An 18,485-nucleotide genomic window follows, 5' to 3' on the forward strand; every position below is an offset into this window, starting at 1 on the left:
AATCATTGAATGTAATTCTCTTGTGTAGAGAGAATTCTAATAAAGTTTCGGTCTTTTTTTTGGAATAGGCATGTCGCCGAACCACAGTAACTCTTCTTCTTCTCCTTTTCCTTGTATTTGCTTTCCTTTTTGTGCATCTTTGTCTTGTTGATCCGCACAATCTCTTTCTCTCTTCCTCTTCTTCCGAACCACGAGGTTGAGAGGTATTGCCCCCTTTTTTACGTAACAATTGATATCATAGCTACAAATTTTTAACGAATTTTTCAACATGTCGGGGACGACTTCTGCGAAGTTTGATATGATGAAGTTTAACGGAACTGAAAACTTCGGATTATGGCAGAGAAAAGTCAAGGACTTGTTGGTACAATAAGGCATGGTGAAGGTATTAGAAGAAAGAAAAACAGAAAGCATTGAGAGATCATATTGGGAAGAGCTACAGGCGAAGGCAGTGACAACAATCAGACTTTGTCTTACGGATGATGTGATGTACTATGTCATGAATGAGGAGTCACCGATGGTAGTTTGGCAAAAGTTGAAAAGCCGGTACATGTCAAAGTCATTGACAAACAAGCTGTATCTCAAGAAAAAATTATTCGGGACGAAAATGATAGAAGAAATCGATCTGAGCTAGCATATCAATGTATTCAGTCAGATTGTAAGTAGGGATGTAATCGAGCTGAGCCGAGCCGAACTCTTGAATGTTTGAGCTTGGCTCGTTTATAATCGAGCCGAGCTCGAGCTTTATTTAACGAATATATTCATGGCTCACGAGCTTATTCGAGCTTTTATCGAACCTAAACGAGCTTAATAAATATAAATCATAAATTTAAATATTCATTAAAAACTAAATTGTATATTTAGAGAAAATTATAATATTATTATTAAAATTTATAATTTTATTCTAATAAATAAATTTAATATATTTGTCTATATTTTTCATAAGTAGTGTATAAAATTTATAAATTCAATATCAAAACTATTATTTTTTTTTATTTAAAAGTTGCTTAATGAGCTTAACGAACGTGTTCACGAGCTAACAAGCCGAATATTGCGAAGCTTGAGCTTGGTTTGTTTATCTTAACGAGTCTCGTTAAACGAGCTCAAACGAGCTTTTATCGAATCGAGCTTCGAATAGTTCGCGAGTGGCTTGGTTCATTTACACCCCTAATTGTAAGTGATCTGAAGCGGATTGATGTGAAGATCGAAGATGAAGACAAAGCGTTAATGCTGTTGAATTCTCTACCTTCATCACCTAAGTATGAGAATTTGGTTACTACTTTGATATGAGATAAGGAAACTCTCAAATTGGAGAAGATCACAGGTGCGCTGCTAGGTTTTCAACAAGAGAAGAAAACAAGTGATGAAGTTTCTAAGAGAGAAAGACTTATGGTAAATAACAACCAAGAGTGTAGTAGAAGCAAATCTCGACATGGATCGAGTAACAACAACAAGTCTTGTTCTAAGTCGAGAAGGAAGAAGGTGATCACGTGTTCCAAGTGTGGAGGCAAAGGTCATATTAAGAGAGATTGTCCAGAAATAAAGAAATATGTTGTAGAGAACAAAGGTAGTTCGATAAAGTCTGCAAACATGGTTGAAGAAGAAAATTCAGATAGAGATGATGGAGATATGCTATCAGTTCACTACAAGAAAATTGGGATTCTACAACACTTAAACGACAACGCTTTTTATAAAAAGCGTTGTCTATTTTTTTTTAACAACGCTTTTAGTGAAAAGCGTTGTCTATTTCATTATTTTCTTATTAATAGACATCGCTTTTCTAAAAACCGTTGTCTATTAGTGATTTTTACGGGTCAAAGACAACGCTTCGTAAAAAGCGTTGTCTATTAGACTGATTTTTAGTGTCTACGACAACGTTTTATAAAAAGTGTTGTCTATGTTTAAAATCTCATCTAAATCTTGATTAATACAAACCGTTAGATCTAGGTAAGGAATAGAAAACCCGACTCCTATCTTCTAATCGTTTTTTATCCACCCTTCTCCCAACTCCTCGTCTCACGCGGCTTTCTCCATCCAGCTCCTCGGTAAACCCCTCTTTGGCACTGCTTCTTAAAATCAAGGACAGGGGGATGGTGGTGATCCTGCGGCACCGGGCGGTGGGAGGCTTCGTGAGCCACTGCGGCTGGAACTCAATGACGGAGGCAGCACTGTACGAATACCAAGTCGTCGCCACTCCGCCCCCAAATCTTGGTGAGTCTTCCCTAATCCAAGCTCGCTTTCATGTTATGCGATCGCGTTTTCTTCTTCGCCGTGGAAATCTGTCTTCGATTCACATTTTGATCTTGACACAATACGCGCAGATCGTTCGTTTTAGGATAGAATCGTCGACCAATGTGGAACCTTAACCCTAGATTAGTTCCGGAGGGCCAAGATTTGAACTTTTTTGTTTGGCTGGCCGCAAATTTTACTGGGATGTTTTTTTTTTGTGGTTGCGGGAGGATGGATCTGAACCTCTATTTGGGTCTGCCTCGTTCTTCGCCTTCTCGCAGTCTCGATCTAGGGTCTGATCTCTCACTCAACTCGTTGCCCTGGTCGTCTCCTACCACCACCGTCGAGGAAAGGGGTTCTTCGATTCCTATGTCTGGCGCTGTGGAACCATTGGAGTCGCATCCTCCGTACTCTCCCTCCCACGAGGAGTACAACCCTGAGCTGCCGGTTGTTCTTCTGGAGGATAGTGATGGCACTACGTACTTGTGAGAATTTGAGACCTTTTGTGAAATTTTGAGATCTTTCTCAAGCTCCCTTCTTTGGTCTTGTTTCTTTTTCCTTGTTGTTGTCCTTTTTCTTGCCATTGTATTCGAGTCCCAAATCAACAATATAAATTGATTAATCTATATGTCTCAGAAAAGTAGATATAAAACGACATTGACATGTTCAGTATTTGATTGAATCTTGCTCAAGAATGCTCTGAAGGAGATCCTACTGGTCCCTCTCAGATCTTTTCTTCCCTTTTAGCAACGAAGACAACATGATGATTTTCTTGTCAGTGAGAAGCCATTCTTTTTCAGATCTCCAAATGCCTTGATCAATCAAGTTGATTCTTAACTTGGAGTGCTAGTGCATAATCATCCTTGTCCAACTCAAGCAATCTCCATGCAAAATCAATACCAAACTTGCATCGTTGTCTAATTGCATGCCAGAGATGATCTCTCTTCTTTTCCTTTTGCCGCTTTATCTTTCCCTTTCTTTTTTACCGTCACTGCCTGCTGCAAATTTCAGACATTCCTGGCCATGTTTGTGGCTCAAAGATCCCAAAAGCCAGCTTGGACTCGTCAATGGCCTCGATCCTTTCGTTGCCTTGTTCCTAGGTATGCTTTCCTTTAGAAAAGCAACAAACAAAGATGCTCTCATTCCCTTGCTGAACTCCTGGAATCAATGGGAACAACTTTGCCTGCACACTATATAACCAACACTAATCTCATAATAGTTTTACTGGTTCCCTTTGTTTTCATGTGATTATTCGCTTCTCGCACACACAGAATCATCCTCTGCTTATTGCAACCTAGGAGTTTGTATGGAGGTAATTAATACTAGTGTGTAAGATATGATTTCCTAAAGTTTTCAGGACTTTGAGGATATAGAATCATATTCTTATTCATAGAACTCATGCTAATGTATGTTTCAATGGCACAGACTATAGAGCTAAAGGTGGACAGATTCACTACCATCTATAGTAATGTTTACTTGCTTATGTCTCAAATTATTTGAAATAAACTATTTAAAATATGCAAAGTCAATGTTGATTTTTTTTCCTCATTAATGTTCACAGTTCACACAAGCAGAGTATTCTCGAGAAGAAATTGATGAGGTGCGATCGGAGTTGGCAGAATGTATACAAGATCATATTTATGAGTAGGTGTGTTCCCTCACCCCTTCATATTTGTTAGATTATGCTGAACTCTTAAAATTTTCATTAAGGGTGATTGTTCTCCATTTGAAAAGCTTAGAATGACTATTTTTTCAATCTTATTTGATTCACAATGTTGGCATTCTCTATAAGAGTTTTGAAAACCTTTCTCAGAAGCATTTCTATTGGAGAATGCTTGGATCTCTATGTTGTTTTTTCAGAGATTAATTCATAGCCAAAGATGACCCTTTAGAGAAGGTGGTCCTTAGGGTAGTTAGAACACTTCAACAATCCGTATTGCATATATAGTAACTCAAGGCCAGACTGCATGGAAAGAAAAGTAAGACATGTACTTTTAGAGGAATCTTCTCCACAGAACTCGAGGATTGTGGCGTGCAGCGATAATTTTTTTTTCTGTGAAAGGTATCCCCGGGTTAAATCAGAAAACCGAAATTGACCTTTATTCATTTCTATAAATTTATCGTGATGATCAACTCGGCTATGGCTGGAGCGTGTGATAATATATTGATTTTACCACGGGTAGACAGTAAATATAGAGTATGCAATTGAAAGGATTTTTTTTATACTCAGGAGGTAAGAATTCCGGGATAAATTGCCAGGAGAAGGGGAAAAAAATTGGGGGAAAAGACGGCAAGTGCGACGTCAGAGTTGGTTCTGTACATTGTGGGTATGTATTGAATGGTGGAGGATTGCAACATTCACTTGCTTCCCTCATCCTCTTCTGTCTCTCTCTCTCTCTCTCTCTCTCTCTCTTCCCCAGCAACACTGCACAGCTGCTTTTCTTGATCATTTCAACGGTTCAACCTTTAGCTGTTGTCCATCTGAATTGCTGAATTTTGGAGGTGTTTTGGTCTCTGATATCAGTTAGCTTTTGGTAGTATTCTCAAGCTTTTTATTCTTAATTTCTGGGCCTTCTCAACGGGTTCAATATATGTATGTATATATATATATACATACATATAACAATTAGGCTTTGCAACAAAAAAAACTTTTGTTTGTTTGGTTTTCAGGTTTGGATCGTATTGTGGATGCATGTGATCAGTAGATCTGCATGCTTGCTGGATTCTAGTGCTAGCTATCTAGTCTTTTGATTCTTTACAAGCTGATTTAATTCAAGAAAATTGACAGTTGAGAGAAGATGATCATGAAGGGGATGATCTCAAGCCAGGCGGCGGCGATCATGCTCTCACTTCAATTAGGGCATGATCATGATCTCACTTAGATTAAGTTATTGTAGTAGGTTTAGTTACATCTTCGATTAGGGCCAACAACATAATTTACTTCACTTAAAGAACATCTCGTAGAGTCATGACATGTAGTGAAATGCAGAGATGAGATATAAGGAGAATTGAGTTACAAATATGCACATTGCATAATGCTTTTTTCTTTTTCCTACGAACGTTCTGATAAGCATTGAAGCCACTTGTGTTTGCCTTTTATGTGTTTCATAGATATTCTTCCAAGCGACACTGAATCCTACAAAGAGGTTTATGTATGCATTTTCTGATAGAAGTTAAGTGGACAACAAGAGTTTTGTGGGACACATTTTATTAAAGAAGGCAGTGGGAAAAAAATGATGGATTGATAATGATGAACATGATCTTGCTTAACTAGATTAATTACCAACGACAGAGTGAATGTAACTGGCCAAGAAGGTAGCCTTCAACCCTCCTGCTAATGTATAAACAATCACTCCAAGAGGGATGAGAAAGCTCGCAGCATAGATATTCATGCCAAGTGAGTGCGTTGACGACCGCAGAACCACCGAGCAGTCGTATTCCAGTGGTGAAAAAATATATATATGTTCTTTTAGTGTTCAGTTTCTTTTCATGAATTAGTGCTTGCTCCACATATTTACAGTCGTATTCCTATTGTGTATGTGTCTTTCATCCATTCTTTGCACTATCTTGTTAGAAATGGGGATAGTGGGGAACGTGGCCCATGTTCCCCACTACACATAATGGAAATGTCCATTATGCCCCTAGGGTATTTCCCTATATAAAGGGGGTCCGTCCAAGGCTCAGGGTGGTGAAATCGCGAGCGTGCGACGAGAGTAAGAGGAGTACATCCAAGGCGACGGGATTTGGTTTGTGGAATTGCGGAGGGCTTTCCGATCCTGTGATCGCTCTTCCGATAGCGAGCTTCGTCATTGTCGATTGCAGATCTGCGGGAGATCGCTGTAAGTTTTTACCGCATTTATTTAATTCGTCTATCATGCATTTAGAACAATATATTCTACATTGGTATCAGAGCACGTAGTTATTTCTAAATGCATAAGACGAATTATAAAATCGTTGTTCCGATGTTTTCTCGATTTGCCATTTCTCGTCACTGTCTTTTGCACGACTAATGTGTCGTAGCATACGACGTCGCTCACCAGCGACAGGGTCGCTGGTAAGAGTCACCATCGGCGTTAACGTCGCTGCTCTAGTGATTTCCATCAAAGCAGGGCTTAGGCCGCAATGAAATACCGGTGAAGGCATTATGTGGCCTATGATGGCGTCTTGGTTGGTTGACGGAGTGCTCATGGCTGCTGCCTCTCACAATTTCTGCACAAGCAGAGACTTGCTACCTGCGTTCGTCGTGGGTGAGGCACTGTGGTGATGGGCGGCGAATAGATTGTGGTGAAGAAAATGCCGACTTCGTGCTTGAGGCGGCCTCGGCCTCTTGCCGTTTCTGTACCATGTTTGTCGCTGGTGCGCGGCTGAGACGGCGTGCACAACGTGCACGATGTGTGAACTGCGAACGTGGTCAGCGTGCGTGGGCAGCGGGCGGCGGAGAAAACGAGATGCTAAAAAAAAGGGGAAGAACGTGCTTCGTGAAAACATTTCATGAGGAAAAGTTTGATTTAAAAAAAACAAATTTATATATATATAAAAGGTGTTGCATGCAATTTAAAAAAAAAAACGAAACCTTTTATTTTCGAATTGCTCTTCCTGTAAATTTTTTTTTAAGCTTCTGTGTTTAAAAAAAAATATATATATTATGCATGTTAAAATTAATTAGAATTATGATTATTGGTCTAATTTTAATTAATTAGGTGGGTTTAAATTGGTTGGTTTATTTAGACCCGGTTTAAGTATAAATCATTAGTTGATTTAACCGAACCAATTTGATCTAAACCCGAAATTAATTTGGGTTGATTAATTGGACTTGGACCAAATATGATCAAATGACCAGATTTGTTCAATTGAGTCAGATTTGATCAAAACAATTAGATTTGTTCTAATTGGTTGGACTTAAACCAATGGGCATTGATTTGATCAAACGGATCAGAGTTTGATCAATAAGTCTGAAATTGGTTGAAATGGACTTAAAAAAAAATTAACAGAACATAGGTACAAAAATCCCTGTCCAATTAGATTAGTTCTAATTAAGGACAATGGACTGAGCTTAGGATCTGGATCCTTAATCAACCGATCCAATGGGTCTGACCAATTAGATTAGTTCTAATTGTCGACTTAAACTCCTGAAAATCGAGAAGATTTGTTTTTCTTGATTTATTATGTTGATACTATGCCTGTATAAATTGAAATAAGCCGGTTTTGTACTGGTTAGTCGGTTTTGTACTGACTTATTTATTTTTCAATTTTTCAGATGGCTAGTCGTGATTCACGACAACATGAGCTTTGGGAGGAGATTAAGGAGCTTGATTTCGACCCTGTTCTAGGACTCGGATGGCTTATTGGTCGGCTCGATCGGTTGTTCTGGAAACTCGAGCGAGAAGAATTTCCAGTAGAAGACACACACAGAAGATTTGCTCTAGTCTATTCACTGCCAGAAAACCTTAGGCAGATAGCATTCCAACTTTGGGATGATTATGATGGACACATCTCGTACTCAGAGATGTGCAGACAGTTGCTTCATCTCTATTGGGGTCCTGAAGACCCAGAGGAGGATCCAGATGAATCTGAAGAGGATTCAGAAGATCCTGAAGATCCTCCAGAGGAGGATCCAGAAGAATCTGAAGAGCATTCAGAAGAGCCTGAAGATCCAGATGAATCTGAAGAGGATCTGGGAGAGTGTGTGTGGGATCCAATTGAAAATCTTGAAGTTGTCTTGCCTGGGATTACCCCAAATGAGTCCAGGCTGAGAGGGATTAGATTAGCCACTGCACTAGTGTCTGTCCTAGTGAGAGTGGTAGTTGCCTATCTAGTTTATTAGAGTTCTGTTATTTTTATTGTCATTTTGTATGAACAATAGTTAGTCCATTTCATTCATGTCAGGTGGTTATATGTGAACAATTTGCAGCTTAATTTTATATTAATGATATGTGTATTGAATTATGCTGTTTTGACATGATGCATGATTAGTTCATGATGTATTAAATGATTAGTTCATTTAATTTAAAAAAAATAACATGATATATTAAATGATTAGTTCATTTAATTAATGAATTCATGATATTATAAATGATTAGTTCATTTGTTGGGATGTATGTAATAGAATTGATTAATATTAATTTAATTGGTCATACGGATGATGAGTGAAAACATAGTTGTCACTTGATTTTGTAAACCAACTCAAAGTAATATTAAGTCAATCATAAATTGCATACATATGATATACACTGAATACTAAATAATTTGTTTATTTATGATAGATTATGGCAACCAAAAACATAATAGCTGAACTCAACAAAGGTGAGAAACTTAATGGGGATAACTACAAGATCTGGCACCTCAAGATACAATATGTACTTGAGGAACAAGAAGTTCTAAAGGTCAGAAATCGTGTATGGAAGTACCTAGATGGTCCCAACACAACATGCATATGATCTTGATGTCTATAAGGCATGGAAGAAAAAGGACTCCACCGCAAAGGGTATATTGATTAGTTCAATGGTAGACGACCTAGTTTTTGAATATGAGTCATTACCTTCAGCGCATGAAGTCTGGGTTGCCTTAAGAGATAAATACAATGGAGTAAGCTCGAGCAAGCTTGACGGTGACAATTAAATTTGACAGCTACAAAAGCGTCCGAATATATCAATGGTTCAACACCTCGGGAGATGTCGAACATGATTCGGGAGCTTAGAACTGCTGGTCATGAGTTGATGATGAACAACAGGTTCAAGCGTTATTCGTTCACTTCCAGATTCTTGGGAGACCATGAAGCGGACCTTAACTCACGGTGAGAGTATCAAGACTTTCACCGATGTCTCACGCCATGTAGAATCGGAGAGAGTTGAATCCGCAAGGATTTCGGACAAGCCTATGTGGCAGAGGTTCTGCAGGATCATATGGATCCAAGAAAAGAAATGGTTCAAGAAAGGGAAGGGAAAGAAGAAGGAAGCTGCTGGTGTGAGACAGGGCCCAATCAAGAAGACTGGAAAGAAACCTAAAAACAAGTTGACTTGATTTAAGTGTGACAAAAAGGGACACTTTGCTCAGGAATGCACAGAGCCGAAAAAAGTAAATCCAAGAGTGTCTTCTTTTCAAGAGCAGTTTGTTGCTAGCTCAGTGTTGTTAGCTGATTCTTATCCTTTGTGGATTATAGATTCGAGAGCAACCAACCATGTAGCTCGGGAACGAGTTACATTTGTTGAGTACCGTCGGGTACCAGCTGGCAACAAGTGGATCTATGTGGGAAATAATGCAAGAGTTGAAGTCAAAGGAGTCGGCACTTGCAAACTCAACCTACGTGGTGGTAGAGTTTTATTTCTACATGATGTCCTGTATGCTCCTGAAATTCGACGGAATCTTGTTTCCGTTACATGTCTTCTTGATTTAGGGTATTGTATTAATTTTTACAGTCGGTCTGTTGAACTTAAGATTGACTCAGTGTCAATCGGATATGGTTATTTAACAAATGGTTTTATGGTTCTTGATGTAGAACCAGATGTCAATTATGCTATTGATGGTTGTTTTTCAAACATTGCTTTAACTAGTGATGCAGATATAACTGATGAGGTTTGGCATGCTAGATTAGGACACATAGGACAAGAACGTATGAATCGATTAGCTAAAGAGGGTCTATTAGGCACTCGAGCTAAGATTCAATTGTCTATATGTGAGCATTGTCTTGCTGGAAAAGCAACTAGGAAACCATTTGGTAAGGCTATTAGATCTGAATCAACATTGCAGTTAATTCATTCGGACATTTGTGGTCCAATGAATGTGAAGGCTAGACATGGAGCTTCCTATTTCATTACATTTATTGATGATTTCTCTAGGTTCGGTCATGTGTATTTGATTTCTCACAAATCCGAAGCATTAGATTGCTTCATTCGTTATATGAACGAAGTTGAAAATCAAATGGAACGTAAAGTTAAGATTTTACGCACTGACCGTGGTGGGGAGTATTTGTCTGATATGTTCAAGACAATATGTAATGATAGAGGGATTATTAGACAGTTGACAATCCCTGGAACTCCACAGCAAAATGGGGTAGCTGAAAGAAGAAATAGGACTCTTCTTGAAATGGTTAGGTCTATGATGGCGCAAGCTAATTTGCCAATTTCCTATTGGGGAGATGCATTATTAACTGCAGCCTATATACTTAACAAAGTGCCTTCAAAGTCAGTTCCATCTACCCCATATGAACGTTGGACAGGCAGAAAACCAGATTTGAGTAATCTGAGACCCTGGGGGTCAGCTGCTTATGTTCATGATAGTTCTCACAAGTATGGAAAACTGGGACCTAGAGGTAAGAAATGTATCTTTATAAGATATCATGAGACCTCCAAAGGTTATGTTTTCATAGGTGAGCAACTAGATGGAACCATCTCCGAAATAGACTCGAGAGATGCGACTTTTCTCGAAACAGAGTTCCCAATCAGAGGTGATGTTGATAAAAATGTTCCTCTATTTGAGGAGGATGAGATATTATCAACGAGAGAGGTGTCAAAAGGGATACCTGAGTCTAGTCAACCGAGTGGGAGTGATATGCCGAGTCATGAGTTGACTTCTCAACAGCCCAACTTACGGAGAAGTGTTCGTAAGATCAAACCTAAGAAGAGGTTTGATATTGAGAATGAGGCATTGGTTACACTTCCAATTGACGACGACGAGCCTCAATCCATTGAGGAAGCATTGGGATGTAGAGTTAGAGAAAAATGGAAAGCTGCAATGGTTGAAGAGATGGAGTCCATGATTCAAAATCATGTTTGGGACTTAGTTGATCTTCCTCCGGGCCGAAGGGCTATTGGGAATAAATGGATTCTCAAAATAAAGAGGAAAGCAGATGGATCGATCAACGGATACAAGGCTCGTTTAGTTGCAAAAGGATATACCCAAATGGAGAGTATTGACTTTGAAGAGACATTTTCTCCCGTAGTGAAATTTGTATCAATAAGAGTTATTTTGGCCTTTGTGGCACATTATGACTTAGAATTACATCAAATGGATGTAAAACCGCTTTCCTTAATGGTGATCTTGACGAAGAAATCTATATGGTTCAACCGGAAGGTTTCATTGCTAAAGGCAAAAGTATGTAGACTTAGAAAGTCTATATACGGGCTAAAGCAAGCGTCAAGACAATGAAACATAAGATTTAACGAAGTAGTTTTATCTTATGGTTTCGAGATGATCAACGAGGATCATTGTGTTTTCCTGAAAAGGGAAAAGGAAAATATGTCATTTTATCATTATATGTTGATGATATCTTGATAGCTGGACATAAGATATGTGAATGAAGTCAAGAAGTGGTCATCACAATTTGATACAACGGATATGGGAGAAGTGAATACATCTTAGGGTAAAGATCATAAGAGATCGTCCTAAAAGACTTTGGGGCTACAAGAGTCTTATATAAATAAGATGTTACATCATTTCAAAATGTCTAATTGCAACATATAACATACACCTATTGTGAAAGGTACCGTGTTGAGCAAGAGTATGTGTCCTAAAACTCAGAGGAAATAGTTGAGATGAATAAACCATACGCCAGTGTTATTGGTAGTTTGATGTACACTATGTTGTGTACACGCCCGATATCGCCTATGTTGTGGGCTTGGTCGCTTCGGTCGAACCCGGACCGAGACACCGAAGGCGAAAAGGATATTCAGATATCAAGGCGACAATGATTATTGTCTCGTTTTCAAGGATCGATATGAGTCGAAAGGTTATTCGACGCAGATGGAGACACGGATGATAGAAAATCCACATCGGGCTATACATTCTTGTTGAATGGTGGCGCCATCTCCTGAACAAGAAACAAGCTTGTGTAGCTTTATCGATAATGAAAGTCGAATATGTGGCATGTTATGCTCTAAGAGATCCTGCTTGAAAGGTAAATGCCAAATTCATTGAGGATAGTGGGAGTCATAGAATCTACTGTGACAATCAAGCTGTAATAGCTTTTTCCAAAGATCCCAAATATCATAGCAAAGGCAAGCATATAGAAATTAAATATAATTTTGTAAGGGATATTGTGGCTAAAAGAAAAGTCATTCTTGAGTATGTCCCTACACGTGTTATGCTTGCAGATCCTTTTACTAAGCCAATGACTAAAGAGTCATTTAAAGAACATGTAAAGTCTTTGGGACTTCGTAGAATGTAACAATATTGAAATAACAATCGGACTTTGTGTTATGATTGTGTCATTTGCCATAATTTAATCAATGTATATGTTGTATTTGTTACATTCATGTAAGATCTCGGTGAGCATGTTGGCAGGTGGAGATTGGTCCACTCACATGGACAATCATCTCTGTTTGTTAAGTACAAATAGGGGTAAGACCGTTACTTATGAAACAGCTTACGTAGCTGAAATTATGAAATTAGAGACAGATTCATAAGTTGAGGTCGCCTTGATAATTGTGTCAAGATGAGATCATTTATGTGTAAATAATGATCGAAGTAAATGAACCCATCATTTACTGAACCTGTTGAAAGTCATATTAGAATTCATATGTTGAATTCAGGATTAGACGTTAGGTATGTCTAGATCGAAATCTGTACAATGTTAAATTTGAAGACAACATGCACTCTTTTTAGTAAAGAAAATAACATCGTAGCATGTGATTCATACCACAAGTGCTATTGCGACAATAAAGGTAGTAGGAGAATGAATCCCCGTTTCTCTACTATGTGAGACCTTTGAGATTATATGTTAATCTCAATTTTTGCCTTAGTGACTATTTAGCTGTCTACTTGAAGTTTTAATCAGTGTCTGCTACTTTAGCATGTATCCTATGGCTATGGATGATTCGGTCTATGGAGCATAACTAGGAAAGCGACTGATTAAAATGAATTGATTCTAGCTAAAAAGGAAGATTAAATATATTTACATCTTTTGTTGTTATTCACTGGTCGACCCATTTCTGTTATGTATGGAAATGAATGTGAATATTGGATATGGAACATGCTCATGACATAATGGTCATTATAAGGGATTAGAGATGTTCATATCGATGTAAATGAAAATTATTTAATCTGGGTAAATAGCAAGACATGGATATCTTCAAGATAATGGCTGTGTGTCACTTGAAGATTGGATGGATCCTGGATAAAGGCTATGTGCCACCAGGAAAGAGGCTATGTGCCATGAAGAGTGTGTCTCTAATTTATTTGAGCAGCTAAGCAAAGTGTAACAACTTTATTAGCATTGATTGCTCAACGAGCGGCTAAGTCAAGGTGTAACAATCTTCTTAGCAACTATCGCTCAGTGTGCTTGCTGTCGCACGAACCATTTTCTCTAAGTATGGATTGGATGTTCTCATATGGTCTATGTGACCAAACTCTCTAATAGTCTTTGTGACTTACCTGAATGAACTAGTCTTAGTGACTTACCTTGGACGAGTGGGAGATGTTAGAAATGGGGATAGTGGGGAACGTGGCCCATGTTCCCCACTACACATAATGGAAATGTCCATTATGCCCTTAGGGTATTTCCCTACATAAAGGGGGTCCGTCCAAGGCTCAGGGTGGTGAAATCGCGAGCGTGCGACGAGAGTAAGAGGAGTACATCCAAGGCGACGGGATTTGGTTTGTGGAATTGCGGAGGGCTTTCCGATCCTGTGATCGCTCTTCCGATAGCGAGCTTCGTCATTGTCGATTGCAGATCTGCGGGAGATCGCTGTAAGTTTTTACCGCATTTATTTAATTCGTCTATCATGCATTTAGAACAATATATTCTACATATCTATCTATATAGGAGTCCTGGAGGGATGTATGGAAAAAAGATAGTTTCTAAGTTCTGTATGCAGTTGATGTGTTAAATGTAAATAATGATTACTTGTTTCCTTATTCACTTTCTCATTGACCTTTCTAAGTTGTCATTCAATCTTATTCCTCAATTTTCATTCACAGGAGAAATGCTCAAACTACATGGTAGAGATGACATGGATAGAAAATGTGAGTACTGAATGATCACATTCATCCCAATATAAAATTTTATTTAGTAGTATTATAGATAAGTTCTAACATTGTTTGGAATAATTTCACTTATCACTTAAAGTGAAAATAAGTTGATTTGTATACTTTTTCATTCTTGTAATGCTTATTCGTTATGAGTTCTTCGTTTGCAATTTTATTCAGCTTCATCTAGTTTGGAAATAGATATCAATTCTCTGGAATTAGTAAGCTTTAGAAAATAGGTTGCGTAGTCCATATTTATTTATTAACTTATTTTGCAGGTTGCATGTTCAAGTTTTAAGAAAACAGATTGTTGGCTATTGTAATGATTGTTTTATTAACTTATATGGCTACTGTAAGAAAACAGGTTGCATGTTCAAGTTTTATTAACTTATATGGCATATCAGTAATGCTCATATATGCTCATCAGTAATGATTGTTTTGTTTTGTTTCTTTTGTAGGTGGATACAGGACAGTCGAGATCAGTACACTAAGGAGCGTCTGGATTCAGTAATTGATCAGTACACTAAGCGTATGGATTCAGTAACTACTGTACTATTTTGAGTAAACAGATTGTTGGCTACTTCAGTATTCAGTATTCAGTAAACAGATTGTTGGCTAAACAGATTGTAGCTGTTCAAAATAGATTTTTTGTGCTCTTTTGTTTTATATGTGAATATCACTATATACTTTGAAATAGAATTAGTGTAAATTTTGATATTTACTAGCTTTTCATGTAATTAATTATTAATATTACTTCAACGCCATATTTCTATTATTTTTATGAGTTTGAAATCATTAACCGAGTTGATTATATGTAAAATTCGAATCTAGACATGGTAAAAGAAAAATAATAGTTTCGTAAATATAAAAATAATTATTTTTAAATATTTTTTTTTTATTTTTGTTCTTTAAAACGACAACGCTTTTAAAGCGTTGCAAGAAGTGTTGTCTTTGTAAAAAACAACAACGCTTTTAAAGAGTTGTAATAGTGTTGTCTTTGCAAAATATAACTACGCTTTTAAAGCGTTGCAAAAGCGTTGTCTTTTCTACCAAAAATAACGCTTTAAAAGTATTGTAAAACGTCGCCTCTGCATAAAACGACAACGCTTTTAAAGCGTTGCAAAAGCGTTGTCTTTGATACAAACGACAACGTTTTAAAAGCGTTGTCGTTGAGCAGACTTTTTACAACAGTGCCTTTAACAACGCTTTTTCAGGCAAAAAGACAACGCTTTAAAAGCGTTGTCTATTAGCTTTTTTCTTGTAGTGGTTATGTCGAGTTCGGAACAACTAATGGATGCATGAATCTTAGACTCTGCATGTTCATATCACATGACTCCAAATAAAAAGTGGTTTAACGCATATAGGGCAGTGGGTTCTGATTCAGTGTTGATGGGAAATGATGCGTCATGTAGAGTTATCAGCATAGGAAACATCAGAATCAAGATGTTTGATGGTGTGATCAGAACCCTATGTGATGTCAGATATATACCATAGCTAATGAAGAACTTAATCTCACTAGACATACTGGATGATATTGGTTTAATTACAAATCAGTGAGCGGGGTGATGAAGGTCAGCAAGGGAGCTCTGACGGTAAAGAAAGGATAAAAAGTAGAATAAAACATCTACAAGTTGATAGGGACTACAGTTGTAGGTAGAGTCACCTCGATGGAGTCTGAATCAGACAGTACTATCTTGTGGCATATGTAGCTAAAACATATGGGTGAACATGAGATGCTAGAACTTCACAAAAGAGATTTATTGAAGGGCGTCACGACATATAAGTTGAATTCTATGTTCTTGGGAAACAGAGCAAAGTGCAATTCAAGATGGCAACAAACAAGACGGAGGAGATTCTGGACTACGTACATACGGATCTCTCGGGACCAGCCAGCATAGTATCACGTGGAGGACACTTGTATTTTGAGTTTTACTGATGATTTCTCACGAAAGGTATGAGTATACTTTATGCGTCACAAGTCAGAAACTTTTGTAAATTTTAAACTGTGGAAAACTGAAGTGGGGAACCAGACTGAAAGAAAGATCAAATGTCTTACGTCAGACAATGAGACTAAGTACACAGATTCAAAGTTTCAGGAATTTTATGAGCAGCATGGGATAATAAGGCATTTCTCGGTTCGCGGGACACCTCAATAGAACGAGGTGGCGGAAAGGTTGAACAGGGCAATCATTGAAAAGACAAGATGTCTCAAGCTGAATGCAGGGCTTGCAAAGAATTTCTGGGCAGAAGCAGTTAACATGGCATGTTATCTCATTAATAGATTACCAAGGGCAACACTAGAAGATAAAATATCAGAGGAAGTATGGACAGAGAATTAAGTAGATTACTCTCATCTTCAAGTTTTTAGATGTCCAATCTATATGCACATATCTAGTGAGGAAAGATCAAAGCTGGATGCAAAGTCAAAGCAATGCATTTTTCTAGAGTATCAGAAAGGAGTTAAGGACTTCAACCTTTAAGATCCTAAGACAAACAAGGTGATGATCAGCAAAGATGTGGTGTTTGACGAGAAAACTATGCTACTGTGTACTCAGGAAGAAGGAAAGGAAACACCATAGAGTAACATAGAGAAAGATGTTATGTAGGTGGAGCAAGAGACTCATGATTCCGATGATTTTAGCTCAGAGCACATGGAGTATCACACTATAACTGGTGGTAGAATGAGACGAGTCATAAAACAACCTACCAGATACAGATTCGAAGACTTAGTATCTTATGCGCTTATCACTAGTAGCAGAGACCTTACATCTTTTCAGGAGACAATACACAGTTCTGAGAAGGATAGGTGGACAGGTGCTATGACAGAGGAGATGGAGTCATTGCATAAGAACCAAACATGGGATCTAGTCGAACTTCCTGAAGGAGAGAAAGCTATAGGGTGCAGGTGGATATTCAAGAAGAAAGAAGTAATACCAGAGGGAAAAGAAGTGAAGTTCAAGGCTCGGTTAGTAGTAAAAGGATATTCACAAAGAAAGGGGATTGACGATGAAGAAATTTTCTCTTCAGTGGTAAGACATACGTCAATTAGAGCAGTGTTGGCTTTGGCTAGGGGTGAGTATTCGGTTAAAACTGAACCGAACCGAATTAACTGAATCGAACCAATTTTTTTTCAAACAAACGGAACTGAACCGAACCTAATTTTTAATAAAACCGAACAAATCAAACCGAACAAACCGAATAAATTGATTTTTTCTAAAAATTTGGTTTGACTTAATAAAAATTTGGTCCGGTCTAAAATTTATGGTGTAAAAAAATCGATTTGGTTCAAAAATTTGATCTATTCGGTCAATTCGGTTTAATCGAATAAAAAAATTTAAAATCGAACTCGAATCGAATTAATCAATTTTTTGGAAAAAAAAAACTAAATTTTCGAATAAATCGAACCGAATTTTTAAATTTGGTCGGTTTGATCGGTTTATTCGGTTTAACCGAACTTTTGCTCATCCCTAGCTTTGGCGGCACATCACGATTTGCAATTGGAGCAAATGGATATGAAGACGACATTTTCTTCATGGAAATTTGGAGGAGCAGATTTTTATATCACAACCTGAGGGATTTAGTCAGCCCGGACAAGAGCGGTCAGTTTACAAGTTGAAGAAATCGTTCTATGGATTGAAACAATCTCTTAGGTAATGGTACAAACGTTTTGATTTATACATGATTCAAAACGGATATAGAAGATGTGAGTATGACTGCTACATATATGTGAAGTGGCTTGAAGATGAATCACTAGTTTTCTTACTACTATACGTAGATGATATGCTCATTGTTGCAAAGAAGATGAAAGAGGTTGACGAATTGAAGAGGTTACTGAGCAAGAAATTTGACATGAAAAATTTGGAAGAGCCCAAGAAGATTCTTGAGATGAAGATTCACAAGGATAAAGTTACAGGGAGATTATGGTTGTCTCAACGTAGCTATGTGGAGAAGGTACTAGATAGGTTCAACATAAAAAATGCAAAGTCAGTAAGCACACCCCTAGCACATCACTTCAAGTTATCCAGTACTCAGTGTCTAAAGACAGATGATGAGATCCAAGAGATGTCAAAGGTTCCTTATGCCAGTGTAATTGGTTGTCTGATGTATGCCATGGTTTGCACGAGACCATATTTGGCGCAAGCAGTTAGTATGGTAAACAAGTATCTCTCAAATCCTAGTCGACCACATTGGGATGCAGTGAAGTGGATTTTCATATACTTGAGAAATACAATTGATTATGGTATTATGTTCAGTAGACAACTGGAAGATCCTTCAGTTGTTGGGTACGCAGATGCGGA

General features: G+C 37.9%; 1 protein-coding gene across 7 annotated transcripts; it reads left to right on the forward strand.

Annotated features, from left to right (window-relative positions):
* Positions 1 to 1,980: 1,980 nt before the first annotated feature.
* LOC122023925 (UDP-glycosyltransferase 75B2-like) lies at positions 1,981 to 14,883 on the forward strand. 7 transcript variants are annotated; one of them, XM_042582360.1, is made up of 5 exons: positions 1,981 to 2,208; positions 3,652 to 3,691; positions 3,788 to 3,870; positions 4,457 to 4,760; positions 4,897 to 5,334. In XM_042582360.1, exons 1-4 carry the CDS (start codon positions 2,088 to 2,090, stop codon positions 4,717 to 4,719), a joined length of 507 nt encoding a protein of 168 aa, XP_042438294.1. In that variant the 5' UTR covers positions 1,981 to 2,087; the 3' UTR covers positions 4,720 to 4,760; positions 4,897 to 5,334. The 7 variants fall into 7 exon arrangements, 6 of the variants coding, with proteins under 6 accessions (XP_042438294.1, XP_042438293.1, XP_042438296.1 ...); XM_042582359.1 differs by having other exon boundaries at positions 5,015 to 5,334; XM_042582362.1 differs by lacking the exons at positions 4,457 to 4,760; positions 4,897 to 5,334 and adding exons at positions 14,140 to 14,184; positions 14,646 to 14,883 and having other exon boundaries at positions 1,986 to 2,208.
* The last annotated feature ends 3,602 nt before the right edge of the window (positions 14,884 to 18,485 follow it).

The sequence above is a fragment of the Zingiber officinale genome, chromosome 9B (assembly GCF_018446385.1).
Source record: "Zingiber officinale cultivar Zhangliang chromosome 9B, Zo_v1.1, whole genome shotgun sequence".
NCBI classification, from domain to species: domain Eukaryota; kingdom Viridiplantae; phylum Streptophyta; class Magnoliopsida; order Zingiberales; family Zingiberaceae; genus Zingiber; species Zingiber officinale.